This window comes from Notolabrus celidotus, chromosome 10 (assembly GCF_009762535.1).
Source record: "Notolabrus celidotus isolate fNotCel1 chromosome 10, fNotCel1.pri, whole genome shotgun sequence".
NCBI lineage: Eukaryota > Metazoa > Chordata > Actinopteri > Labriformes > Labridae > Notolabrus > Notolabrus celidotus.
Genome location: NC_048281.1, coordinates 22858885 through 22886531, shown reverse-complemented (window position 1 = coordinate 22886531; position 27647 = coordinate 22858885). Strand labels below are relative to the sequence as shown.

At 41.6% G+C, this 27647-nt stretch overlaps 1 protein-coding gene across 6 annotated transcripts in view; it reads right to left on the bottom strand.

The window, feature by feature from the left end:
- The window catches only part of bcl9 (BCL9 transcription coactivator), a 35988-nt gene extending 8788 nt beyond the window's left edge, over positions 1–27200 (bottom strand). For 2 of the 6 annotated variants that reach the window (XM_034693183.1, XM_034693186.1), the window contains exons 1-4: positions 26465–26812; positions 24820–24985; positions 4224–4794; positions 525–838 (exon numbers count right to left, since the gene is read on the bottom strand). In XM_034693183.1, the coding sequence (XP_034549074.1) occupies positions 525–838; positions 4224–4510 (601 nt within the window). In that variant the 5' untranslated portion in view covers positions 4511–4794; positions 24820–24985; positions 26465–26812. Of the gene's footprint in view, positions 1–524; positions 839–4223; positions 4795–24819; positions 24986–25853; positions 26003–26464; positions 26813–26859 lie in introns of those variants that run through there. The other 4 variants (XM_034693185.1, XM_034693181.1, XM_034693187.1 and 1 more) reach the window with 4 other exon arrangements.
- Between the last annotated feature and the right edge of the window lie 447 nt (positions 27201–27647).

Genomic DNA, 27647 nt, shown 5'->3' with positions numbered 1-27647 from the left:
ACATGTGATAGAAGAGGTGTCGTGTTAATTTATCAACATCATGTCATAAAAAAATGTAAAATAAAATAAACAAAAATCAATGTCATGTAAATCTATTGTATTTATATTTAAGGCTTTCCAATGAACCATGATCTGTGAGAACTAAATAACACTAATGGACCAAATCTTGATTTAAATGGTTAGTAATAGAGTTAAAAATTTGATTTAAAAAAAATGTGTATTGGGATTTTTTGGGGTTCTGAAACTTTTAGATAATTGAATATGCCCAGGGTCAAATTGACCCAGGAACATAACAGGAGGGTTAAATAATTTCTTTACAAAGAGATAGGACTTTGGTAAGGAAGCATAAATGCACAGTTACACAGTAGTCAGTAGAAAAACAGAAGTCACCAACACAGGCCACCTATTTGTAAAAACAACATTGATCTGTTCACAAGGACAATTTCTAGCCATCAGCTGGACAACTAATGGTCTGATTAAAAAAAAACAACAAAAAAAAGACGACAGTCTGAGGTGGTTCTTACCTTTCTCCTCACTTGTCGGTGTGCCTCCCTCCGGTTGTTCGAACGACTCCACTGAGGTGCTTCTCTCCCTCTTGACTTTAACTTTTGAGCTTGGGCCAGAGCTCAGACCCTGTCCATTCTTCAACCCCATGCCCCCTGCCACATTTTGAGCCCCTTTGGTACCCAGGGTCTTGCCGTCGCAGGGTGAGGGCTGTGATTGGCTGCCAGTGCTCCCTGGTTTACTCTGATTGGGCATTTTAGAGTCCATCTGAGTGGCAGTGGAGGGGGACATGACGGGAGGTGAGCGTACCATGGCCTCCGTCTTGGGTTTAGGGCTGACCGAGAAAAGGGAAGACAGAAAGATGATGGACATACTTAATACAGTTACACATTTCAGTCAGCACAGCACGAAAGACGTAGCTGTTTTCTTGGAACACTGCTGATATACACTCCTAAATGTAATCCTGAATGTCCATTTATATGAATCTTAGATGACACAACACATTCAACTTCCTAACTGTTATCTTTTGTCTTCCAAAATACACTTGTGAACTTGTTTGACTTATGAAACAAATGGACAGGAAGGAAATGGGGCATATCGAACAAAAAGCCTGGGGCTTTAAGTTGGGTTACCAAGCAGTCATGGTCTGGAATTGGGTAAAAACCAAAAGAGGGGAGGGGGTACACACAGGCAGCTTGCAATCAATCAGGTCTGATATCCTCTATATCCCGCTATAAAATGTACCCATGATACCAACTGGTAACACTATGAGAATAAGAAGATGTGATTGTTCTTCCCCCTCTTTTTCTCTCCTTTTTTAAATACAATCTAATTATGGCATCCAGCATTTAGCATGGATGTCTATGAGCACAAGATTAGGTTACGGGTATTGGGAAATTCCTTGCAGTTAAAAAGTGAAACCTAAAAGAATCAGAATATTGAGACACAGGCCATCTTCAAATGACTGCTGCTTACAAGTTATGAGTTCAGTTCAGGCAAGCAGGACACATCCAATTGGCAGAGAGCACCCTTACCACACCCTAATCTCTTTCTCTGTCTCTCCCTCGCTCTCTCTCACTCACACACACACAGCCTCTTACAAGTAGCATGAAACAAATGCCAACATGTCCAAAAAGCACAGCCGCAGCTGAGCACACACACACACACACACACACACACACACACACACACACACACACACACACACACACACACACACACACACACACACACACACACACACACACACACACACACACACACACACACACACACACACACACACACACACACACACACACACACACACACACACACACACAGAGAGAGAGAGAGACAGAAACGACACACAGCTAGTAGAGAGAAAGAAAAAAAAAAGAGGGCAAAGCCAGAACTTTGGCAGTCCAGGCAGCCGTTTCCAGAGGCTCCAGAACCATGAGTCAGCAGGGAAAAACTTCCAAACTCAGTGTACTCTCTGACCCTGGAGCAGCTCTGGATCGCACATTAAGACCGCTCAGGTAAAAGAAAGGAGTGGAGAAACTGATCCTAGGTCTGTTTGAAAACCTTCTAGGGCTCTACACGGCACAGCTAAGGTAAGTGATGTGCTCAGGTTAGTGCACAGATGAATTACACAACCAAGGCTTACATCTGATCACATATATTGCACTAACTCACATGATAATGACTTCAAATGGCTGCACAATATCTAAATATTCAACACGGTCATCTAAAACTTCTGTGTGTCTTATATTCTCTAATGTATTGAACCCCTCAGTCCATTAATGGATGTTGAGCAGTAAAAAAGTGATTTGGTGATATGCTGGCTAAAATAGCTGCTTACAGATCTGTCATTATTGGGATTGGTCACATTTCCCCCACACTAATTAATAACATGTGACAAATGAAAAAAATAAAAAAGGACTGTGGCTGAGGTTCCCTGGAGATTTGCTTCTGTTTGGCTTTTCCACAAATTGAAACTGATCACCTTTCAACTTAAAGCTAGGGTTGGTAGTCTCGGAAAACTAGCATGAATTCGAATGAAGCATTTCCTCGGGACTCTGTCTAACCCCTCCCCCACCTCAGAGCTCCTCCAAAACGACGCCCCAGCTCACATGCACGAGCGCAGCTGATTCATGACCATTTGATCGTGACTGATTCAAAACCGGTCCTCACCAAAACATTATTATACTGAAAGTTAAAAACACAAACAAACATGGCTGCTGTTAGTACTTACAACTGTCATGCTAGCATTATCCAGTTGTACTGGTGACAAGATATCAGGAGAAAAGCTATAACACATATAAAACTGCAACAGCTCTACTGTTTGTTAAATGTGCTCAGTACAGATGTTCTTAATTCCTACAGTGTTGACAGTTAGTGAATGCATCAGGAGAGGTGTAGAGTGTGCGAGCGGGAGAGAGGAGAGACAAGAGGAGAAGTTCTTCATTCATTCAAACATTGATTGTTGTTTTGTTGGTTGGCGTGATCACGGCAGAGAGTGACCGGTTATTTTAGCTCAACGTGTTCATGAATCGGCTCGTCATCCCTACAGCGTCCGGACGGACGTTACGACTTAGGATTTACTAAATGTCATTAATTATTTTGCTTGTCAGAGCCCCCGTGGTGAGAGTTTTTTAGACCCTGATCCGGACTACAGTCCTGAGCAAAGCACCTCATCAGGTCAGAGGGGACAGGCCCGAGGTTGAGCAAGAGGGGCAGTCAGTAGAGTCAGGGGAAGCAGAGGCAGGGGACGGGGAGTGAACGCCGGGGAAATGTACGCGCAGGAGGTGGGAAGAACGGCAGGACAGGATTTGATTGGTTTCATAAATTGGACCCTAATGACGGTGATTGGTTGGTGTTTTCCCAGGTTTACTCCGGCTGTAGAAAGCAGCTGTTTTCCCCTCTTTTTTAAGAACACATTATGTATTGATTGCCATCGGGACATAAAGATCATTTTAACCGGTATAACAAAAAGTGTATCTAAATCTGACTACCAACCCAAGCTTTAAGGCGTGAGAGCTCACAAGGATAAGAGGTACACTGATAATGCTACAACCATCTCCTCCATGATGCAGAAAATGGCTTGATTTGGGTGCTGTACGGCAAAAAAATCTGTCTTATTTACAGAAAACGTGTGCATACATTGTTTGTTTTTGACAGCTTTAAAGAAAAAAAACTGTTTGTATATACTCTCTCTTCACAGCTGTCAATAAACACTGACAGCTCATGCTTATTCATTTCAGATATTGTGTGATGATTCCTCAATTCCTCGAAACATGCTCACGCTCCTGGACAAAAGCTTGTTTCTATTTCTGTGTTATTAATGTGGGAAGACAGACACTGCTAAGCATTTCAATCACCAGCTGTTAGTGGAACATAAGAAGATCCCTGTGATAAAAACTTTGATTTAGTGCCACTTACTCAGGACCAGTGTTGTGAGGCCATAAAAACAATCTGGTTAAAATAGAGAGGATGAAATTTAACTTCTGTTCTCAGTGCAGTTGTGCTCCAGTTTATAGAGCGTTTCAATTAAATGCATAAATTTAATCAACATACGCATCAGTGTTCAGCTGATTAGGCTGTTAAAACAATCATCATGCTTATACACAGACACACACACACACACAAGCACGCACCACTGGTTGCCTATTAAAACTATAACAGCCTTGCCTAACTGTACCACAGCACTAGACCCACAGGTTGTCGGTTAGTTCGCTCACCTCTGCGTGTTGGTGGACGGGGAGTTCTTCAGCCTATTGGAGTGCATTGATGGGGCTCCCAGGACTACAGAACAGGGTGGAGTGATGAGCTGGTGAGGACTGCCTGTGTGTGAGAGAGGCGCTTTCGTGCGCACGTTCCTTGAGCCAGGAACAGGATTCCCAATGTTGGAGAGGTTTCCTCGACCGTCCTTGGCCTCCTCTCGCTCTTTCTTCCCTCGCTCCTTCTTGTTGAAATGTGTCGCTGCTGTACCTGCCGCCGCTGGCCTCTCCTCTTGGACCTCCAACATCCTCTTTATGTCCTTGTGTGTGAGTGCGGGTGTGTGCGCCTGTGTGTGCGTGTGTGTATGTGTGTGTATGTGTGCGTGCGTGTGTGTATGTGTGTGTGTGTATGTGTATGTGTGTGTGTGTGTGTGTGTGTGTGTGTGTGTGGGTGGGTGTGTGTGTGGGTGTGTGGGTGTGTGGGTGTTGGAGAAAGTGTGTAAAAACAATAACAATAGTCCAGGAGTCTTTTCTTGTTCGGAGTGTATTTATGAAACTCCCCCAAGGGGGCTTTCAACGGCCCTTGGGCACACTGTTGAGAGAGAACAGAGTAAAAAAAGGCTGTTAACAACACTGGAATAAAGGGCTACAGTCTGAACACATTTAAAGTAACAATACACCCACTTTTAATTCCATTAAATCTACAAGCATTGGCTTGAAAGGTGGTTTATTATTAGTGATTTCTTTTTTTTAAAAGGCCTTGGTCCACTTTCACCCATGTCTGCAGGACTGGATTCAAATAGGCTGTTTTCATAGAAGACTACAGCTCAGTAAAACAATTGAATCGTCAATGCATTGAAATATATATTTTTCCCAATTCAATATCGAATCGAAAATCATGGAATCAGTTATTACTGATGTAATGAAGCGCCACTCCTGTGGGATCACAGGTGCCACCGTGCTGTGGTTCACGTTATACAGACAGAGGCCCCCCTCGTCTTAACATCTGTTGTTTAGCTAAGCAAATAGAGACAGCGATGGGTAGCAACTTACAGCATTAAAAGCTGACGTTTGGAAGCATTTGTTTAAAACTGGAATAAGACGATAGAAATCATGTCTATAAAATATAAACTCTGTGAGGCTGTATTAAAATACTGCAATAATACGACGAACCTACGCAGCCATTTGAGCCGACACAACCTGTAGCTAATGCTAAACCCTCGATTAGCAAAGCAAGCTCTGTGCGCGTGGAAGATATAAAGAATAGAAATAAACATGTTTACAGCCTGGTACAAAAGACAAGTGTAGTCTGGATAGCTCATTTCTTGATCTGCACACACTGTAAGGGGGTGAATTTTTTTCTAACGCAGCAATTTCGAAGATATTGAGATTATGAGTCTTCCAATGAGAGGCACAGCTGACTTGATTGACAGGCGGAAACAGCTCTTCAGAAACAGATGGGTGATGTTACGGATACTACGTCCATATTTTATACAGTCTATGGGAATGACGTGGAAGATAACAGTCTGTAGAATTACCTCCATACTTATTACAGTGTCGTCAAGAGCGAGAGCTTTATGGTACACACACTTTAACCATGCTACGTCACACCAAATCAAAAATACCCGACAGGAGTCCCTGATACAAAGCCATACACGAGTATATAATAGTACTTGACATAAAAATTTGCCTGACAAACTGAGGCCCCAGCCCTACAAAGTTACTCTGTGGCCTTAGTTAGTATTAGCATCCAGCCATTACACATTCCCAACAGGACACAGCTGGAAGAAGATTGTGCAGGTGTTTAAGACTCACTCAGCATGACAACACCTGACTTACTCTGTGGACTTTTTGGTTTACTCAGGGTTAAGAGGTTAAAAAAGAACATATACAATCTATCTTTGTATCAAACATCCTTTCAGTGTATTTAAAAAGCTACTGCTTGCACTACAGCCGGTCCTGCCTCTTATTTCCTCAGATGTGAGGACCAATGTCCTGTCAGTCTGGAGTAACAATTTAAATATATATAATCTAAATAAATTGTCTTTAATTCGTACCTGCCGGCACTGTATCATACGCAGATCAATTACAAAAATAAACGTAATGTGTGATTTTATTGCAGGCATTACTGACTCAGGCACAAGGCTGGGGGAGGGGAGAGTGAGAGACAGCGACAGTGAGTCAGAGGCATCTGTGAGGCAACAGACTATAATTATAAATGTAGAAATATATTTGATTATATTAATTTCTAAATAGTTTTTGAACAAATGCAGTTAAGGGGGGCTCTTTGAAGTTCTTTTAATGATGCATGTCTGTTTTTTAGACTTAACTTTTGGAACACAAAGAACTCCAGTCACCAAATTTGGGGCCTTTGTTGCCAGCTTGCCATGTGCTTAAAAATAGTTTTGATCAACATAAGACTTTTTCAACTTTAAGTATCTTAATTGGTGTTGGCCAAAAAAATTAAAGCATCAAAAAGGTCAGTGTTTGATTTTACAGATACTTTCCATTGGATACCGTGTTAAAATATTTCAGGAGCAGCAGACTTTTGCAACTTTGAAAGGTATGGTTGCAGACCAAACCCACCACTGTGTGTTTCTGTTTGTTTTTTTGTGTGTGTGTGTGTGTGTGTTGGAGAGAGAGAGAGAGAGAGCGCAGGAATCGCATGAGAATCCTGTTCGCGAGACAGCAGCCCAGTCAGTCAGATTACATTGTCATCCTGAAAATATTTAGGAGCTCTTCCAAAACACTCAACATTGTAACTGGCTCCAGAGTTTCCCTGGGGAGAAGGAGGTGGAGTGTTTGGGGGGTTTAAGGGGAGGAGAGAGGAGGGAGGGAGAGGGTGAAGGGGGGGTGGGGGGGGGCTTCACTGGGAACCAGACACATATACTGACTCCTGCTACAGCAGCAACACTCATCTCTCACTAGTCTACAGGAGAAGAGATTTACAACCACCGGGGCCACAGATCACTACTGCTCACGAGCAGAGGCTGGCTTCCAGACAGGGACTGACGAGCACAGAGGAGCCTGTGCATCCAAACTACACTGATTAGACTGCAATTGAAATGAAAAATACATTTCAAGGCAGGAGTAGAGGGTCTTAGGAGAAGTGGTGAGCTGGTTGATACTACCAATGATGAATTAGTGATTTGTTTCTGTATCTATTCAGAGCAGAACAATTTTTTTCAATGTGAAATTACATATTTCTATTTTGTGATGCAACAGGTTTTCAAGCATGACTACAAAAAGAAAAAAATAAACTCTAAATAATAAATAATATATGGGTTATTCTGCAGAAGTGATGTGCAACCAACAAAACTAATCATTTATTTCATACAAAAGATTTAGCTATAACAATGATGGCAGTACAATTATTGCTAGTTCAAAGTTTCTGTCTGAGCAATTACACCCTATTAGTGCAAAATAGGTGCAACGTATTCCACAAATGTTCTCATCCCTTCAGATCAGAGTTATATTTTTTTTTGGGGGGGGGGGCATAGTTTTGTATTAAAGGGGGAAACAACATGTGAGCTAGAACAAGGTGAAAAAGTGGAAGGCACAGAGGTGCAGTTTGATTTTTTCTGTTGACTCGTATTTGCTTTTAAAAGATAGGCACTGGTTTATCTATGTCACAGTGGAAAAGACCAGCAGACAGCTTCTTTGAAGGAAAACACTCAATAATGACAAAAAATATAAAGCAAAAATGGATGATGTGGACTAACCCTTACCCCAAAATCCTGAACACTTTACACTTGGTTTGCAGATCCTGTTCCCCACAAACAGAGGCTATAGCTCTTGTCACAACTGTTGCTGGTTCAACTCCCAGCCTTGACCCTTTACTAGAGATAGACCGATATGTTTTTTCCAGGGCCGATACCGATTATTAGTAGTCAAGGAGGCCGATAACAGATATTTGGAGCTGATAATTATTCGCAGTAAAATGGGAAATATTTGCATACATATTTTAAATAATACAACTCCAACACTTAACTTTGTTTAAATTGTAGGGGCCACAGCGGATGCTGCTCAACTTGTCCCCTGCAATGAGAAACTGCAGGGAGAAATGGACGCAAGCTAGGCTACAGTTTCTGCAGACGGTGTCATTTCTGCCACCTGATTTAGTGAATTTTGAAAGATTCTCACCCGAGAACTCACCTCGGTTTAGGTGTATGCTCTTCTTTGAGTTACCTGGTGGTGCAGCTGCATCAGAGCCAAAATAACCCAGTTTTAAACTAATCTCTTATCGACTGTTGGATTTTTATAAAAGGCTGATGGCGATATGCTTCAAAATGCTGAATATCGGCGCGGCCGTTAATCAGTCTATCCCTTCCCGCTTACTGCATGTCATCCCCCACTCTCTGCTCCCCACATCTCATGTCTCTCTTTAGTTTTCCTCTTCAAAAAAAAAGAGAAAAATCCCCTAAAATAGTCTTAAAAAAGGGGAAATATCAAATATTTTAAGTGGCTGCTCTAAAAACAACTAAGGGCATACAAACTGCTACAGTAAAGCAAGTTATCTTGTTTTGTGGATGAAATATAACTAAGTGTGGTCCATGGGGCGTAGGTCAGACACCAGAGTCTGCTTCAAGCCAACTACTTCATAAAATGTGTAGTCCAACCTGCACTTAGGGCAAAATGTTGACAATGTAACGATTGCTAAGACACCGTTGGGAAAAAGATCCTCACTTTAGGGCTTCCCTTAAAACCACCAGAGGAGCCACCTCCTACTTAAAGTGATGTACGGTTTTTGGGTTCAGATAGTTACAAAAGTATCAGGATGCATTTTTTTCAATTCAAATATTAGAAAGGAGTGTGTATGGGAGGTTTCCAGATGCTAAATGTTGTCCCTCTGGCATCAGTGCCGTTTAAAGAGTGGTTCTAATCCACTTCACACTATTACAAATGCCTCCAATAAAGTATCTTGTACCGCTGAAAAACATAGGTAAAGCACCAATCCATTTTTATTAGCACCACAAACGATCTACTTTCTTTTTTCTTTTCAGACAGGTAATCCTATACAGCAGTGATATAAGGTGGCCAATCTAATTAACTCTAACTTCTGGTTTCAGGTAAATTCTCATGTCCAACAAGATAATAAGAAGATGATTAAAAAAACAGCATTATACTAGATGTACTAGATAATGCCAGCAATTACTTTATCAACCAATCACATTTTTTTCATGACCCCAGTATCAGATAGGTACTTGTAATTGGTCAATACCATAGACTGTATAAATAATGGGTGCAGTATCCGTGACGTCACCGACCTGTTTCTGAAGCGCTGTTTTGAAGTCAATCGGCGGGAGCCATGTTGGAAATGCTGAACTCAACCTAACTGTCGAGCTAGTAATAATAATAATGACAACTTTATTTATATAGAGCTTATCAAAACAAATTACAAAGCACTTTACAAACAATTTTAAAAAGCAGTAGGCAGCAGTTAAGAGCATGTCATTATCCAGCAGAAGTAATAAAACAAGGAACAAAGCAGTAAACCATAAAATCAATAAAAAGCAAGATTAAAATAGTGAGTTTTTAAAAGCGACTTAAAAGACGACAATGTGTTCGCTTCCCTGATATCCTCCGGCAGGTCATTCCACAGCCCGGGTGCACCAACAGAAAATGCTCGATCACCCTCTGTTTTTCTGTTTGAGCGTGGAATAGTTAGTAAAGACCTACTGGAGGATCTGAGGTTACATGATGGCTCGTAGGGAGTCAAGAGGTCAGCAATGTAGTCTGGAGCTGACCCCCTACAAGCTTTAAAAGTCAACACCATCAATTTAAAATCAATTCTAAAAAGGACTGGGAGCCAGTGAAGCGACTTTAAAATGGGTGTGATGTGTTCTCTCCTGCTGGACCTGGTTATGAGTCTGGCTGTGCCATTCTGGATTAGTTGGAGTTTGTTGAGGTTATTTTGTATGGAGGTAAAGAGGCGGGCTTTGAGCTTCCTCATTAACAGCTAGTGTTCCCGCCTGTCAGTCCAGTCAGTCATGTCCTTAAATGGGCAAAACTCGTGATCCTAATATATTCTGAACCGTCACGTTTTTTTAAAATTTGGACCCCGAATTCCGATAGAGAAATGAGCTATTCAGACCGAAACCGTTTTTGAACCAGGCTGCAAACATGTTTATTATTGCTGCAAAAATCGTCTTTTTTGAATTGGTGTCTATGTGGTTTCCTGTGTTTCTGCAGCCAGCCTCAAGCAGACGCTCAATGAACTGCAGTTTATAACACTTCCGTATGGGCTTCATATTTTGAGACCAGAGGTTGCCGCTTGGTCAATACCCTGGTCAACTTATCAGGATTCGTATCAGTAAGACAACAGTATCAGGACACTAATTAATAAGGAGGGTTTTTAGGCTCCTGTTGTTGGATGTGGATGTGACCTCACTGTTCTGTCTGAAGTCCACAGATATAAGGCTCCACTGTGAGGAAGAAACAGAGACAATCAGCCACGTGACACGAGGGTCAACCACCCATTAGTGTCTATAAAGGTATTAAAACTCATTTGGGGCGATCTTATTTTGCTTTATATCAAAAGAACTTGGCTTTCACCTCAATCAGCCCTAACTATCATATTCACCATCGGGAGATGTTATCGAAAATTAAACTCTGATTATACACAAATGTGTGTAACGTGAGTACACATACAGCAGAACCTGTCAATCACCTGTTCCCTCCAATTGCACGATAACGAGACACTAATTGGCGAGCTCGCTGTCATGACGAATACACAGACACACAAACACACTCTTCAGGGGTGCACACCAGAGCCAATAGCGCGCACACACACACACACGCACACACACACACAACAAAGCAGTGTGGAGGTAATCATAGAGATTTTTTCTCCTCTATCTCCTCTAAAGATGCTGAACTGTCTATCACAGCGCACATGAGGAGCTGCAGTGCATGCAAGTTAATGGGAAAACAGTATAATGAGGCTCTAAAAATGAGCTTTTTGCCTCTGATATCAATACGAGGTTCCACATGAAAAGAGGGCAGAAAATAGTTCAATTCAATTAGATTTGGGGTTTCAAATGCGGGTGGCACTAAAAGGGAGCATTTCATTTCATGCTTATGTAACAGCCATCGTACGCTGGCTGAGCGCAGAGTAGAGAGTAGACCCTTCCCTGCTACGTCACCCAAATTCCTCTGTAGGGGAGATGGGAGCGTTATGCCAGTGGAGTATTCACTTCTATAGGAGGGGATTCAAACGATAAGTCAGGGAAGAGGAACCATGACCTTACTACCAACCAAGGCCACTCGCTTAAAAATTTTAATGCAACAATGCTACAAAGACATCATATTAAAGTAAATGGGGGAAAACACACACTCTGGTGCAACACACATACACACACCAACTCTTTCCCCTCGTCTCAGCCCTGCAGTTGGCTGTAAAAAAAGGCCTGCTGATGTTTCAGCCTTATTTATGCAAATCCCATTTTGCAGTTCAGTCACAATGGAGTATAGCTCCCCTCTTCCTCGCTCTCTAGCTTTCCCTGTCTGCTCGGCCTCCATCTCAAGATTTCCTTTGGTCCCTTATATGTTTAGGGCAACATCAGGCCTATTATTTCTACCTCTTTTCAGATATCTGAAAGAATATTTAAAAAATGTGCCGCTAAAGGAAGCAAGTATGCAAAGAGAGAAATCTTCAAGACAGCTCTCTCACACAGAAAAGGGTCATCTTACACAAGGCCGTGACACGCACATACCCAGTGCGCATTCAAATCAAATAATTAGGGCGGTCAAAGTTAACATGTTCCGCACATTCCTTTTAATGCCACTCATTTTCATGAGGCATGCTTGGTGCTCGCACGTTTTGTGATCACCACCCTCTGCCCGTCTCGTGGTTCGGGAAATCAGGAAGCGATGCAACAGTAAGGTCATGGGTGGCAAGCAGAAACAAATCCATGAGCAGAAATTGGATCAAAGAATGGGTCCTTTGAATGGTGAGTCCTGCGTCAAACCTCTGCCAGATGGTTTTCTCGACAAGACCAAAGATATTAGCATTTCACTGTCAATGTGAACTGAGTTACCACCAGAGTACTCTGAGTCTGAAGTACCATGTGCCGGACAAGCACACAGCTGATGTGCAAAGCTATAGCCTCCCCCCCTCTTTTTTTTAAAAGAAAGGGGATCAAAAGTCATGAAACAATGTTTTATGTCAGATACACTTCAGCAAAGATAAGTTGCTTTTATTTATTAATTCATGTATTGTTATTTTATTCTTTAATTTATCTATTTATTTTTATTATTTGCTTTTTTAAGATAAAAAAATGTTAAGATAAGATAAGATAACATACGATAAGATAATCCTTTATTCATCCCCCAAGGGTGAAATTCAGGAAGTTACAGCAACAAACAAAAAGGTGTACAGTTCAAGAATTTCAACAAGAACATATATAGAAAAGAAATGTTCATCAAAGACTACAGATTGGCCATAATAATATATCTTTATATATCTATTCTTTTTTATATATCTTTATTTTATTTTAATTTCTTCCATATTCATATCTTATTTCCTTTCTTTTGTATATTAATGTTTTGACTTTCTTACTGCTTTAAAGAGCATACTGTAATGACTGAATTTCCCCCTGGGATAAATAAAGTATTTCTGATTCTGATTCATTCAATGAATCAAAACACAGACACTGCAAAGACTACAACAGAGAGCACAATAGTCACTTTTTTTTCACTGTTGATGAGACACTTTTTAATTTGTGTTTAAATCATTTAAAATAACAATAATGAATATATATACATATATATATATATATATATATATATATATATCAGCCTGTCTACTTAAAAAAAAAAAAACACTAACATGTATGCTCACCTGTCGAGGTGGCCTCCTTAAAAGCACCAGCCCTACACGCCACACCCTGCAGATACTGCTCATGACTCAGCCACGGTACATATACAGAATGTGAGGAATGCCAAGTGTCACTAAACATAGAGCTGTGACGCCACTGATCCAACATTTGACATAATGCATCTATCATGACAAGGGAACAACGGCGCTCTAGCACGAGCAACACTAACAAAGTATTTGGGAGCGCGTGTCTTTAGAAACTGAGGTGACCAAATGTTTATAACTAACTCTAAACACTTCACTGTTTTCAAAGTACAAAAGCATCATATCTCTTCAAAACATCGTAGTGTATTTTTCCCTCACACACTCCTACACCCCCCACCCTCTGTTCATCCTCTAATGTGGTCAGCAGACGATGCCCCTCCATCCCCAGGGAGTCGACATGTGTGTAATGTCACATTTCCTCATATCATGTCAGGGTGACAGACGCATCTCCATGTCCGTCACAGTGATGGAAGCCGCAATCAAAGCAGGAGGATGGGTAAGGGGTGTGATGCAGATATACCCTTAGGGGAAGGAGGAGGGGGGAGGGGGGGCAGTTTTACACAAGTCGCCCTCTTCACAGAGCGAGCGGGTGGATATCTGCGTCTCAGACACACGCGCACACACAGCTGACTCACTAGTGACACATCTGCTGGCGTAGTCTGGGCACGGTGCCATGTGTGGCGGCCAGCTCCAGCAGCAGGACTGGCACTCAGCACTCCAGCCTGCTGTGATCTCCGTCGTACACACACACACTTCACCCCGCACTGCCGTCTCTGTCGATCTGTTTCTGTCTGTCTCTGCATCTCTGGCTAAGTGGGTGTGTCTGGCTTACACACCCACACACTCACCTTTCTACTCTATACGAGACAAAGAGACCGAGCAACTGGCAGCAATGTGCCATGACACAGCATGGCTGCAAATAATGGGAGTGCCAGTATCAAATGCTAACATAAACACACAACACCAAGACTAATATTGACTTAATGACATAAAACTAAACATTTCAGCTTATATTGCAACTTTTAGGCTTACACTTTAAAACATTGGCTATCCACACCTTCCAGTCACATGCACACTTTTGCTAGAACCATGCAATAATCAGATACTTCATAGCCCTCTTGAATGCTATTAGTTGAGGTGCAAGCAATTTGAACAAATGTAAAAAATAAAAAAACACCATGAGCAACATTTCATCCCTGCACCAAAAAAAATCATGCTATCTTTAGCTTAGCATTAAATCTTGTCTCACTTTGATCAGCAAAAGTTAGCTTAGCAAGCCATGACTGAGGAAACTCCAGCTCAGGTATAAAATCTAGCAAAATTCAACCTTGTGATAAAGTTGGGTCATGTTTGGTCAATGCTTCTGATCTCGGCTACTTGATGACTGTTGCTCCCCAACAGACCAACAGAACATACTGGGGTTCTCTCTGAGGTATGTGGTCTAAAATATCCCCAGCCCACCACATCTAATCATTTTGGATGCCTTTTAAATGGGTTCCTCATTTACATAAATTACATCACACCAGATAAAAGAAGGGCGTTTCAAAGGATGTAAATATTTGAACCAAGTGGCAATCTCCAGTCTCAAACTATGAAGCCCATGCAGAAGTGTTATAAACTGCAATTCATCGAGAATCCGCTTGAGGCTGGCTGCAGCCAACCACATAGACCCCAATTCAAAAAAGACGATCTTTGCAGCATTAATAAACATGTTTACAGCCTGGTTTGAAAAACTGCTTGGCTCTACGTAGCTAATTTCTCTATCGGCACACACTGTAGGGGGGTTGAATTATTTTCTAACGCGATAGTTCAGAAGATATTAAGATTTCGAGTTTTGCCCAAATAAGGACATGACTAACTTGACTCCCGGATGGGAACACATAGCTGTTGGCTAGGAAGCTCAAACTCCACCTCTTTACGTCACACTCTGCCTGGTTGAGTTCCGCATTTCCAATATGGCTGCCGCCGTCGATTGGCTTCAAAAACAGCGCTAAGGAACAGATGGGTGACGTCACGGATACTACGTCCATATTTTATACAGTCTATGTCCCCAACAGACCAACAGACTGGGGTCTCTTTCAGGTATGTGGTCTAAAATATCCCCAGAACACCACGTCTGAATATTTTTTGGAGGCCTTTTAAACGGGTTCCTTATTTACATAAATTATGTCACACCAGATAAAAAAAGGGCTTTTCAAAGGATGTAAATATTTGAACCCATGGAGTCCTCTAGTAGGAGGGTGCTTCCATGTAGTTGAGAAAAATAAAACTTTGAAAAAAACATTGTGCTGGAATCACTGAACCACTGAAACCAACAGTGACTACAGTAGCACTACCATTAAGTGAGTAAGTAAAATGCACTACTTGTTTGAAAGCATACATATAAAACAAAGTCCAGTAGGTTGTGGCTCAAATATAAGGATGAGCAGAAACTCCATTTGCTTTAAGGAAACTCTGCTGCCCTCGGCGTAGACCCCTTCTTTCCTCCCTTCTCTTGACCATGCTCTCTGGTCCGTGACTCCCTCCCCTCCATCCCGACGGTCGCTCCCACACTCGGGCCACATTCCTCCCCTGCTCATGCTGGGAGGACGTCTCCCTGTGGCTAAAAGCATTGTGGGAAATCCCAACGGCCAGGCCCTCCAGAGGCCATACAGACCATTGTGGTAAAGTGTAATGCGGGCCTGCGTTCCTTACTCGCTGGTGGAAGGCTCTGCTTTGCGTGCAACCTGCAAACATATTGCACAGTTGCCACAAGTAAAAGAAACCTCACACATGACTGTCGTTAAGGTTTTGATTCGAGGGCCTCACAATGAACAGCACAGAAATATCAAATACGCACATTCAAAGCAAGAATCAGAAGAACCCACGCTGTGCAAAACCACAATTTATAGCAATAAGAATATCAGAAATGAGAGGATTTATACTCTAAAATATGCTCCAAAAATATTTTCTCATAGATTCTTTTTGCTCATTCCCAATCAGCACCACACAGGAACAAAGTGACATCTCAACCTGTCAGACCATGTGACACAGTTAAGACATCTGTACTGACCTGGCACGACTACAAACAGGTAGAAACATGTTTTACTTAGAGCAGAACACAATATATGTTCCTTCTCTGCTCTGCTATCTTACAGCAAAATTAGCACTGTGGAGAGAATGCAAGCCAGATTGTGTCCCTGAATTACCCCAGATTGCACTCATGTGTCATTCCCATGGAATTTTAAACACACTGGCTAAAACCTGCTCAATTAAATATACAGGCACAGACCAATATACGTGCACATACTCATGCCATTGCACATATAAGTACCCACATGCTGCAGCACTTAGCTGTCGTGATAATGTCTGAGATTCACTGAAGACTGCGCTACAAGTTTACGCCGTCTTCTGCTTCTCCCACGAGTCCCAGTCTGCTTACTGGTGTGCTTTTCTGTCTCGTCGTTTGTTCCATGAGAAGCATGAGTCGCCTTCAATAAGAACAGCTCCTCTGCATGGTTATATATCTAAAGGCACGCAGTGTAACACCCAATGGAAAGCAGGTAAATTGGCTTTTAATGTAACCTGCCATTTATTCCTGATAGTAGAGAGACACAATGAACTTCCACCCTCCCTGTAATCAGCTTTTATTTTCAGGAAAGCAGAGATGATATTGTTACACATGCTCTTTATTGTTTTGTAGTGCGGTTGTGACCCCAGAATCAAATCGTTTTGCATGCCTTGTTGAGGGTATATTATTGTTTTTTTCATCTCATTAATGTGGGTAAAATAGATGATGCGAAAGGTAAAACAAAAGGACTAATGTGATTCTCTTGTTTGTGAGTAAAGCAGGGAGCGCAAATTACTACACACTGAGCAAAAACAAACAGGCAAGCTTGGAGCAGCTCAAGCCTAAGGTGCGGCCCTGTTATGGACGTCACAATCTTCAATAATGACTGTATATTAAGACTGCAACTTGCCTTTTTAATTATCTTTCGCATTCTTCAGCTTATCAGACATCATGGTGTACCATTTTACTCTAACCTTATTGTTATCCCATTGTATCCTACCTACCGGACAGTGAATCCCAAGCCTAGATCTATAGCTGTTCGGAGAAAGAAGCCAACATGCAGGCACATTCAATCTGACATTCAACTGACTCCAGATGAATCCAAGATCACTCTAGTGTGATACCTTTGTAATTAATATCATACTTCAGAAATTTGGATCCTGTTTGGATCAGACAAGGACAGACAGGAGTGGATGACAGGTTCATACCAAGCGGCAACCTCCGGTCTAAAAATGTGAGTCCTATGCGGAAGTGCTAAAAGCTGCAGTTCATCGAGGATCCGCTTGAGGCTGGCTCTGGAAGTACCGGAAGTCACATACACATGAATGGGAAAAAGGACGATCTTTACAGCAGAAATAAACATGTTTACAGCCTGGTACAAAAGATGAGTGTAGTCTGGATAGCTAATTTCTCGATCGGCACACACTGTATGGGGAGTTATAGTTATTTTCTAACGCAGCAATTTCGAAGATATTGAGATCATGAGTCTTCCAATGAGAGGCACAGCTGACTTGATTGGCAGGCGGGAACACTGTAGCTGTTAGTTAGGAGGCTCAAACTCCGCCTCTTTACGTCACACTGGCTCCACAGCAGCAATATGGCTGCCGCCGATGATTGGTCTCAAAACAGCGCTTCAGAAACAGATGGGTGACGTCACAGATACTACGTCCATATTTTATACAGTCTATGGTTCATACTCAGCCAAAGGAAGTATAAGAGGCTTCAAAAAGCTGGCAACTCAACCAAATCAATCAATTCATCATTGTAGTTTTGTTTTCAAAGAAAAACAAAAAATGAATATAGTGAAGCTCCTAATTCGCTTTCTTTCAATAATGTTGCCACTTGAATTGAAATGAGCATAATCATCTTTGGACAGTGTTTGAAATTAGTCCAACATTTCCCAGATAGAAATATTGGCCATTTATGGCATCGACAAAGGCCTGCACATTAAGTATTATCACATTCTAGATTGAACACTCCCTTGCTCATCCCTCACCTCGGTGAAGCGATGGTGGCCTTTGAGGACAAGAAGTTCCTGTGATGCATGATAAGTATGATCCTCCATTGGTCAAGGTTTTAACATCAAATTGCCCATCAACAGAAATAATTGAGCGCACAATAACCGCCTGGTGCATTTCATGTGACCACTCACTAACTATGAAATTGCGTATTGTTACAAGTTGGTCCGTTCTGTGCTATGGTAGAAACATACTACTACATTATTACCGCTACTACTACTATTTGTCTCATCCCTATCATCGCTCTCTCTCTCTTATTCTCCTCTATCCCTCTTTCCAACCCCAACACAGTCCAGGCAGATGGCTGTCTAACATGAGTCTGGTTCTGCTCGAGGTTTCTGCCTGTTAAAGGAAGTTTTTCCTGGCTGCTGTAACTAGCTAAATACCGCAAGGTGCAATACTCATGATGGATTAAGATGAGATAAGATTGAGTCCTGTCTGTACGAGGGGACTGGATTGTATCCTGTCTTGGTGTTGGGTCTTTGTTAATAATATAACATGGAGTACGGTCTACAGACCCGCTATGTTTGTAAAAGCGTCTTGAGATAATGTTTGTTGCGATTTGGTGTTATACAAATAAAGATTGATTGATTAATTGAAACATAGCGGTGCAATGTGGCAGCCTCTGAGGAAGAAGACGCCTTCCTATGTAGCTACAAAAGACTCATTCTAAATGCCCTTTTCCACTACACAGTTCTAGCCCTACTCCACTCGACTCAACTCGACTCGACTCGGTATGGGTACCTTCTTCCACCAGGCCAAGTACCGACTCACGGTGGGCAGGGTCGTCACAACACAGCTGCGTGAAACCGCGTTCACATCATTTTGAACGTGAAACAAACACAACCAATGGAGGACATGGAGGCAATGGTGTACTTGCTGCTCGGTCTGTGGCTTTTTGTCACAGGCCGAGCGTGAGAGGAAAGCAAAAGAAGGCTGCATTATGCATACTGACATTGTACAGTAATGATGTTGTTTTTTAAAAATGGCGGGTTTGAGTCCTGTGTTGGGCGTCGCGCTCATGACTCTTCGGTGACGACATTCTCTGACCAATCAGTGGCCGGCAGTCCGTCAACATCACCTTTTGGTATCGGCTCAGCTCGTTTGGAACCAGAGCAGAGCAGGTACGAAAAACTGGTATCTGACACGAGGTACCGCGCCCGTGGAAACGCAACACAAACCGAGTAGAGTCGAGTCAAGTCGAGTAGAGTAGGGCTAAGACGGGCCGGTGGAAAAGGGCCATAAGTTAGCAAAAACAAAATTACTTTTATATTCAGGTGATTTATACACTAATTTAAACAGACTAACGAATATTATATTCAATTTCTACCAAGTCTGTTCTACTAAACATCGCTAAATACTCCTCACTGCACCTTTAACAACATGTTGTCACAAGTCTACATCAGCTATGTTTTTAAATTAAGATCTCAGCATCCCTGCCATCACTGAGTATAATCTTTACATTAAAAAAAGAGAGCTTAACTCATTTTAACAGTAGCAGCACGTTAAAGTTTGTTACCATTACTATTTTGATAAAGTTTGAAAAAGTCAAAGTGGTTGCTATTTTCAGCTTTACTTATCTTCTAATGAGATAGAAGTGCAATATTACTAAAGATTTTCCACAAACAAAACAGAGTATCCTTTAAGAGAACTTCACATGAAAAAGCATACCGTGTTAATTTCACAAGATTCGTACTTCTATTTTCACTGAGAGAGTAGTCAAAGAACACTTGATGAGATAGATTTGATGCCATTGATGCATGCTTACCACTGGTTCATTCAATTAGGATTAAATTGATTTTGAATTACAAGCAAGCTCTTTGAGTTAAGTCACATGCAGCTAATTTTATGGTAAGTAAAAAAAGAAACGCAAAACAGAGAAAGCTCAGTTATCTACCTCTTTTTTTTGCAAAACCACATTTTTACAGGGTTTGCCTGAAACCGGCTAAGTCCAGCAGAGGATACACTGACTTCATTGTCATCAATACAACAACAACACCTCATTGCAGGATGACTTTTTTGGAGACCTGGACGAAGCTATAATAATTACAGTGAGTTATGGAACAATATATCACCAGCTTTTGCTCTATAACAGGGGTTTCCAAAGTGTGTGTCGGGGCCCCCTAGGGGGTCGCGAGACACAAATAGGGGGTTTTGAGATATCTTTAAGATTTTTTATTTTTCAAGTTATCTAAAAATATTTAATATTATTTGTTTTTCTTTATTGACCTTGTTTTCTTATGTCTATCTTCCTTTTTGTTTGTAATGTTTATTATTGTTTCTTTATTTTTATATTTTTTTGTATTTATTTATTTTTTCTTCTCTTTGTTGGTTTTGTATTATAACTTTTGATATTGTGGTGAACTAAGAAATACTGAAAAAATCCAATAAAAAAGTTTAATGACAACAGTTATCTTAAAATACTACATTTTACCCATTATAGTAAAAAATATCCACAAAATTAGTAGCTAAACTTGAAATAAAACTTTTAAAATAAAAACATTTAATGAGTTTTCTGCCTTTTTTTGCCAGATGACTCCTAAGTTTAGGGTTAGTGAACAGTTAATTATCAAAAGCATCAGTAGCAGTAGGTTGATTCATAACAGCACAGGAAACACAGCCACATGCTCATATAGGTTGGCTAATTTTCTGCAGACCAGCTAAATGAAGCCACATTAAATCACTTTGAGGGACAGCGGGGGTCACTGGTCTTTGGCACTTATGTTTTGGGGGTCACAGGCTGAAAAGTTTGGGAACCCCTGCTCTATACATCTTATCCAATGTCATGAGGTGTGCATAAAATGAAGGTCTTTAATTCCCTCAACTACAAACATGTGAATTGATCAGCTATCTACTCAGTGTTATGGCTATTAGGAGAATATAAACATATCTTCTATCCTTTTGGGGGCTAAGGAGAAGCCAGAGCTCTTGTCTACATGAACGACATTAAGAAATCAAAATCTAAAACAAAATGTGCTCTACAGATTGGCATTGCATCACGATGGTACAGTAAACCACACTCACTAACTAGCGACAACAGTCAATCTCCGAGACGAACAGGACCTACGCCTCGCTAGCAGCTTTAAACATGTTTAGCTGAGTTGACTGCAGGTCACTGCCGCCCCCAGGTTCCACCTGAGGGCAGCTTTGTTGGAGAGGACCCCTCCCCTCCGGGCAGAAGGGGCAGCCTGTCTGTACAATAACTGTCAATCACAGCAGAGAAACATTAAAGCAGAATTATAGGTGCATTCTGACTCAGCCAGACACATCCCTGAGGATCCCGAGCGGGCAACAATCCCACCACATATGAGACTGAGACCTCCTACGCAAAAAGAAAAAAAAAATCATATTTAGACCTGAAACTGTTGGGAACTCAATTTTAACCTGCAGAATAAAATGCTGGAAGCTTTTTCATGCAATGCTTTGTGGCTCACACCCTTTGTTTTATCAATTCTTCCTTATTATTTTTCTCATTGATGACTGTTCCATATTTGCCAAAGTAATGAAAGAAACAATGCTCTTTTCTTATGCTGGCTGAGAATGCTGCAGAACTTGTTTGAGAGATCCAAAGACAACAGGGCCTTACTGTTGTTCAAACACTCTTATTTCTGGTTGCTTTTTAGTACCACAATATTATCCATCCATAATGAATCGCTGTTTAATCTCCTACTTTATCTCATTTTATTATATTTCTAATAGTCATAAAACTCATGGTAGTGTACTGTTTCTCCTCAGTATAAACCTCAGTATAATTGTTTTACTTGCTCAAAAGATTGACTGACTCTGAATATGTTTTTGTTGAAGTGTGTGGTCACAATTTCAGGACGACTGTCAGATTTGGTCAATACCATAGACAGTATAAATAATGGACGTAGTATCTGTGACGTCACCCATCTGTTTCTGAAGTGCTGTTTTGAAGCCAATCATCGGCGGGAGCCATATTGGAAATGCTGAACTCAACCCAACTTCTGTCGAGTTACTTTGAGGTAAAGAGGCGGGCTTTGAGCCTCCTCGACAACAGCTACCTGCCCGTCAATCAAGTCTGCTGTACCTCTCATTGTGCGTGCTTGTAATCTTGAAATCTTCTAAATTGCCGCGTTATGATCAAATTCACCATCCGTACAGTGTGTGCCGATCAATAAATTAGCTATCCAGACTACACTCGTTTTTTGAACCAGGCTGTAAACGTGTTTTTATCTGCTGTAAGGATCCAATTTATGAGTTTGTGTGTACTTCTTGAGCCAGCCTCAAGCGGACAACTGCAGTTTTTAACACTTCCACATTGGCATCAATTCTCGCGGCCAAAGATTGCCACTTGGTAAATACCTGATTCATTCAATTAAGTCACTGTGGTTACTGATATTCATTGAATGCATCCGATCATTACTAATAAGCATTAGAAGACAACCCTAACCATAACCTTTTGACTCCTGACAGGGGAAAACCTTTACAAAAAACATCATGTCTAAAGACACAGACGTCATGGTTTTTCAACATCAGCTGACATAAATCTCAATGATCATATCATGCCAATAAGTGCTGAATATTACACTTTTTAACCACTCTAAATAAGCTGATGAATGAAAAACGGCCAAGCCATAGTTTTAAGGAACTGAGAAAACAGTCTATCGAATATTAGGCCTTTTTTGAGTATCATACAAACATACTGTGATGCTCTGAGGTGATTCATCAAGTGTTCTATATAGTAATGTAATTTAAGCAAGTTTCAATTGTCCTCACATTACATTAATAATTAAATATCTTCAAAAGGGGCTCAATGTAAATCTGTAGACTAACAATGTTTGAACCATATAGCGTTTTCCCGGCTCTCTAGGGGACAGTATGTAATTACCGGACTGTGGATGTCTGATGATTGCAGGAGTCATTTAGAAAATGAACTTAAATCCTTAATTAACTGGGAATATAAGTCTCAGTCAGAAAATAGGAAAGCGATGCACTTTCTGCAAAATGTAAATACTGCTTAATTTGTGAGCAAATGGGTGCTAAATAACGGATAATAACAGATCAGACAGAGACCAAAGAGTGAAAATAAACACGATTAAAACACAGACATACTTGGGACCAACCAACTGCGTGAACTGGAGAGGGGAGCATCCGCCATCCACTACAAAGATGATGAGACCCCCGCAACCCCCACCGCTATGTCAACTCTCCATGTCATACACAACACACGCCCTGCGAGTTTTAATTAGAAAACCCATGAAGCAAACAAATGCACGGGAACATGAGAAGCCAATCCACAGAGGAGAAAATAAATCCTTTTCCACTTCACATCAATATCCATTTCCGCGCGTCCTTCACCTCGCTGTGGTTTTTGGTTAACACGCTCCGGATTAGATAGCAGATAAACAAACCGCGTGGACAGTGTTCTCGGGGACAAGAGCTCTGATCGAGTTGTGTCCTCAGCATGTGCAGATCAAAGAATGAGACCAAACATCGCACTGATAGTCCAAAGCAGAGCAGGCCTTTAAGCTGCTTCCCTGAACATCAAGAGAGGATGTGGAGGGGACAGAAGGGGGGGGGGGGGGGGGGGGGGGGGGGGGATCTCAAGGCTTCTCTCATCACAATGCACCAATCAACACTGGCAATAACGTAGATAAATGTCAAAGAAGACATCGTGACTAATGTTGCATCAGAGTGGTGTTAAGCTATCAAGTTATGGCACCAGTTAGTCTTTGAGTGTTTGCTGCGTGCTTGAAAATGAGACTGATGTTAGCCTTGAGTTTGAAGAAAGAAACAAAATCAAGTAAAGGGACGTGTGCAAAATGAAAGGCAGGAAAGAACCAGTAAGCATGCATTTCTTTTTCCTGGTCCTTTAGCTTTACCACTGAGGAAAAATTTAAGCAAAAATAAAAACTTGCTGAACTGGAAGTTTGTGACATGGAATCGTAAATCACAACCAGCACTCACTCACTAATCACTTTCTAAGAAGAAGCATGAGACTATAGTTGCAACTTGAATTTCAGATACTCACGAATGATATCTTTTAAGAGTAGTGTAGCGTTAGGATTCTCAACAGAATGGATGGTGCTTCTTTAAAAACAGGTGGACTTCTTTGTGGCACTAAAAAGGGGCAGGAACACAGGCCCTACTTCCAAATTGCATGACTTCTCATTCATACTATCTTTGCTCCTGCAAAGTACCGACGTATGCATACAAGTTTCTCATACTGTTAGAACATCATGCCTTGAACTTTGACCCAAATGCTTCAACATCTGTCCCCGTTATTAAAACAATTGGTGGTATTAAAGACACAAATCGCCATCTGCCAACGCTTGCGGATCAGAATATCCAAATATATGGTGCTTGCATGTTGCAATACGTGACAGGAAGTTATAGGACATCCTATTAATGGCATGCTACATTTGACTTGCATGTATATAGAGGCCTCCTGAGTCTACTTTCTGGCTTACTAAATAGTTCAGAAGTATGGGAATTGGAACACAGCCAGGGGGCGGTTATAGAGCCCTTATGTATCGTCGTAGCACACAGTAGTTGTCTCTCAGCATTTTTCCCACCTTTAATGTTGATAATAAATAGGTACAAGCAGTGTGCAGTGGATGTATGCATTTGAGAGTGAGTGTGGATTCCTCTGAGAGAAATTGTGTGATAATGTGTGACAAAAGACCAAAAAAAAACAGAGAGAGAGAACTTGTGCTGGGTTACCTCAGAAGCCCCCCTGCCCTTTCAGCAGGGCCTCATATGGAGAACCAGGTCTCAGGTCCCCTGGGCACTGATGTCTGCTCTCCACTCGACTCCTCCTAGTCAGCCACGGAGGCTGTGAAGGAACCTGGCCCACTCACGACACCCTACAGCCACAAGTCATTCACACCTGGAACAGAGGGAGAGAACTTTGCTCATCGGGTGAAACACAAACAAGCAAAACGGCATGAAAAAGCACTCAGCTGCTCATGTTAACAAGACCCACATGTAGCAAACACATAACCAGTGCAAAGCGTAGGTCATTAGGGGCTACAGTAACAGTGTGTACTGGCCTTTTTAACCCAGACACTCATTTATACCTCAGTTATCGACCAGTGTGCACATTAGGGACTACAAGGCAGTGTATGATACGCTATGTAAAGTTGTTTTTTTTTCCTCTTTATGTCTTGGATGACTTCCTCCAAAATTTGACCCATAGAGCTACTTTTTTTATACTTCTTATTAAACACAAGTAAAACAGGTTAGACATAGTGACCATAGGAAAGATAAATTCAAAGCCGCCTTTAGACTATGCAATACATAAACGCTCAATGCAGACAGCATTGTTGCCTAGCAATTGAAGAGAGTCCTGTGATAGGAAGGTTTGCAGTTCAGTCAGGTATGCTTGGACCCCCAACCTGCCAGGTGAGAAGTGGCAGCATCAGTTTAAGAAATAACAGGCAAACTGTAGCTATTTTTCTTTGTAATAGTGAGTTAAAACTTAACATTGAGTTAATTTGATGTTGGATGGTCATTTAATTTGTGGTCATGGTGAAATAAATGACTTGGGAACAAAGGCTTCATTTAGGTGAGTTAATTCCTAGGTATCACATGTCTTTCATCTAACATTTTTAGTACAACATGACTGTGATTTTTCTAAAACACAAAAGGGGAAAAAGAAGTTAAAACTAAAAAAAGTGGACACATTCTTTGCCATGTTTTAGCTCTCTGGTCTTACCAGAGTAACACAACAGCACAATGCCACACAAGTTACTCACAAACGGGCCTACTCGAGGAAGTCGTCCTAAAATATACACCGACATCTACAAAGCCCCAAAACTCTGCAAATCAACGTAAAGCACACAACAACTACAGACTCCACACTTCCCCCCATGAAATCTCAGCGCCTCACTGGACTACTCTTGGCGGACAAAGTAATTCCATGGCGCTTGAAACTCCAGGAACTTTTTTTTTTTCTTTTTCCTAAAAGAAGTTGTTCCTGTTTCGCCAGAGAAGTGGGGGGGAAGGGAGGACTTCAGCACTTGCATTCATGGAGCGTCGGCCAGCGCAAACAAAGTCTTCCCCGAAGAGGGAGGCACTGGACGGCGGCGGAGAGCGAGAACAACGACGTCGGCCACAAGCACACACATTATAAAAAAAACACACACACATAAAATGAGATTCACATGGAGGGCTTTGTCTGTTCATAAAGAATTCAGGCCCTCCTTGTGCAAACGTTCATTTTCAAGTTAGCTCCGGTAACAATGTAACAATTAAATCGCTCGGCAGATGATAGGGCTGGCCGACACAATCACCAGCCGAGGCCTATAATCTCACTGCGCGTTTGTAAATCATATCACAAACATTTTTAATAAAGGAAATACACTACCAGCGGTGTAGTACTCCCGAAGAATGCAGAACATGCATGCTGCAGTGTATCCTTTTTTCATTTTCACCAAGCACGGGCGGTCCTCCAGTATAATGGGGTAAAAACCAATATTTCTCCGCGGGTTTTACACCATGCTGAAAACATCCTGAATAATCCGCTTTTTGCTTCGCTGGAAAAATTCGGCATTCACGCTTGAAAGGGCGCACACTGTCTGCCAGGCCAGACTAGACGCGACGTGGGTTTGCTATAGAGCCAGCCTTCGGGGGGACAGAGGCAAAGAAGAACGGATACCGGAGTATGATGTCCCCGGGAGGAGGACCCGCGTGTGCCCGTTGCCAGGAGGCGAGCTGTGGTAGCGACACTTTCCACCTGGATATGAATAAAGAGGCACTCACCTGGAATGTTTGCGTAATTCCCGATATCCTCCGACGACGAATTCATAGCGCACACTTCACAAAATCACAACATTTTCACGGTAACATTATAAAATAGAAATGTGTCTCCCCCCCTATCGCCTGAGCTTTCCAGTGGTCCTACTCCATTACATCCCAGTCAAGATTTCCTGTCGTCCCCCCCCCCCCTCCCCCCTTCAACTCCAGCGCGATGGTTCAGCCCGAATTCTAAGTAGCAATTCTAGGTCAGGTCTGTGTGCCAGTGAGAATGTAACTGTCGGACAGCGAAGAGACACCAATGTCCACCACACGTAACACGGTAAACACTTCATAACATATAAACAATGCTTAGGAGGACAAAAACACCATTATTAATGTGGTTTTAACTGCTGAGCTTTTCATTTCAGTCTCTGTGTTGACAACTTCCTCTAGTGAAAGTTCTGGGGAGTAGTTTCGAATCAAACGTGTAGTCAACAGGAAAAGTTTGCAGGTGAAGTCTAACCATTACATCAGTCTGAGACACATTTACAAAAGAGGAAACACTTTTACAAAATTGGAGAAATATTTTACATTTTGGAAAACAAGTTTACAAATTCAAAACACTTTTACCGAGGCCAAAACAAATTTACATTTAAGAAAACAAATTAACAAAATAAAATAAAAAAAAAAGAAACGCAAAAAGAGGAGAGATCATTTTAGAAACGGTGCAACACTTTTACTATTTCTGAAACAAATTTTTATTTCATTTTTAAGGGAAAGGGAATGTATCAAATACCGGGAGTGATTAAGTG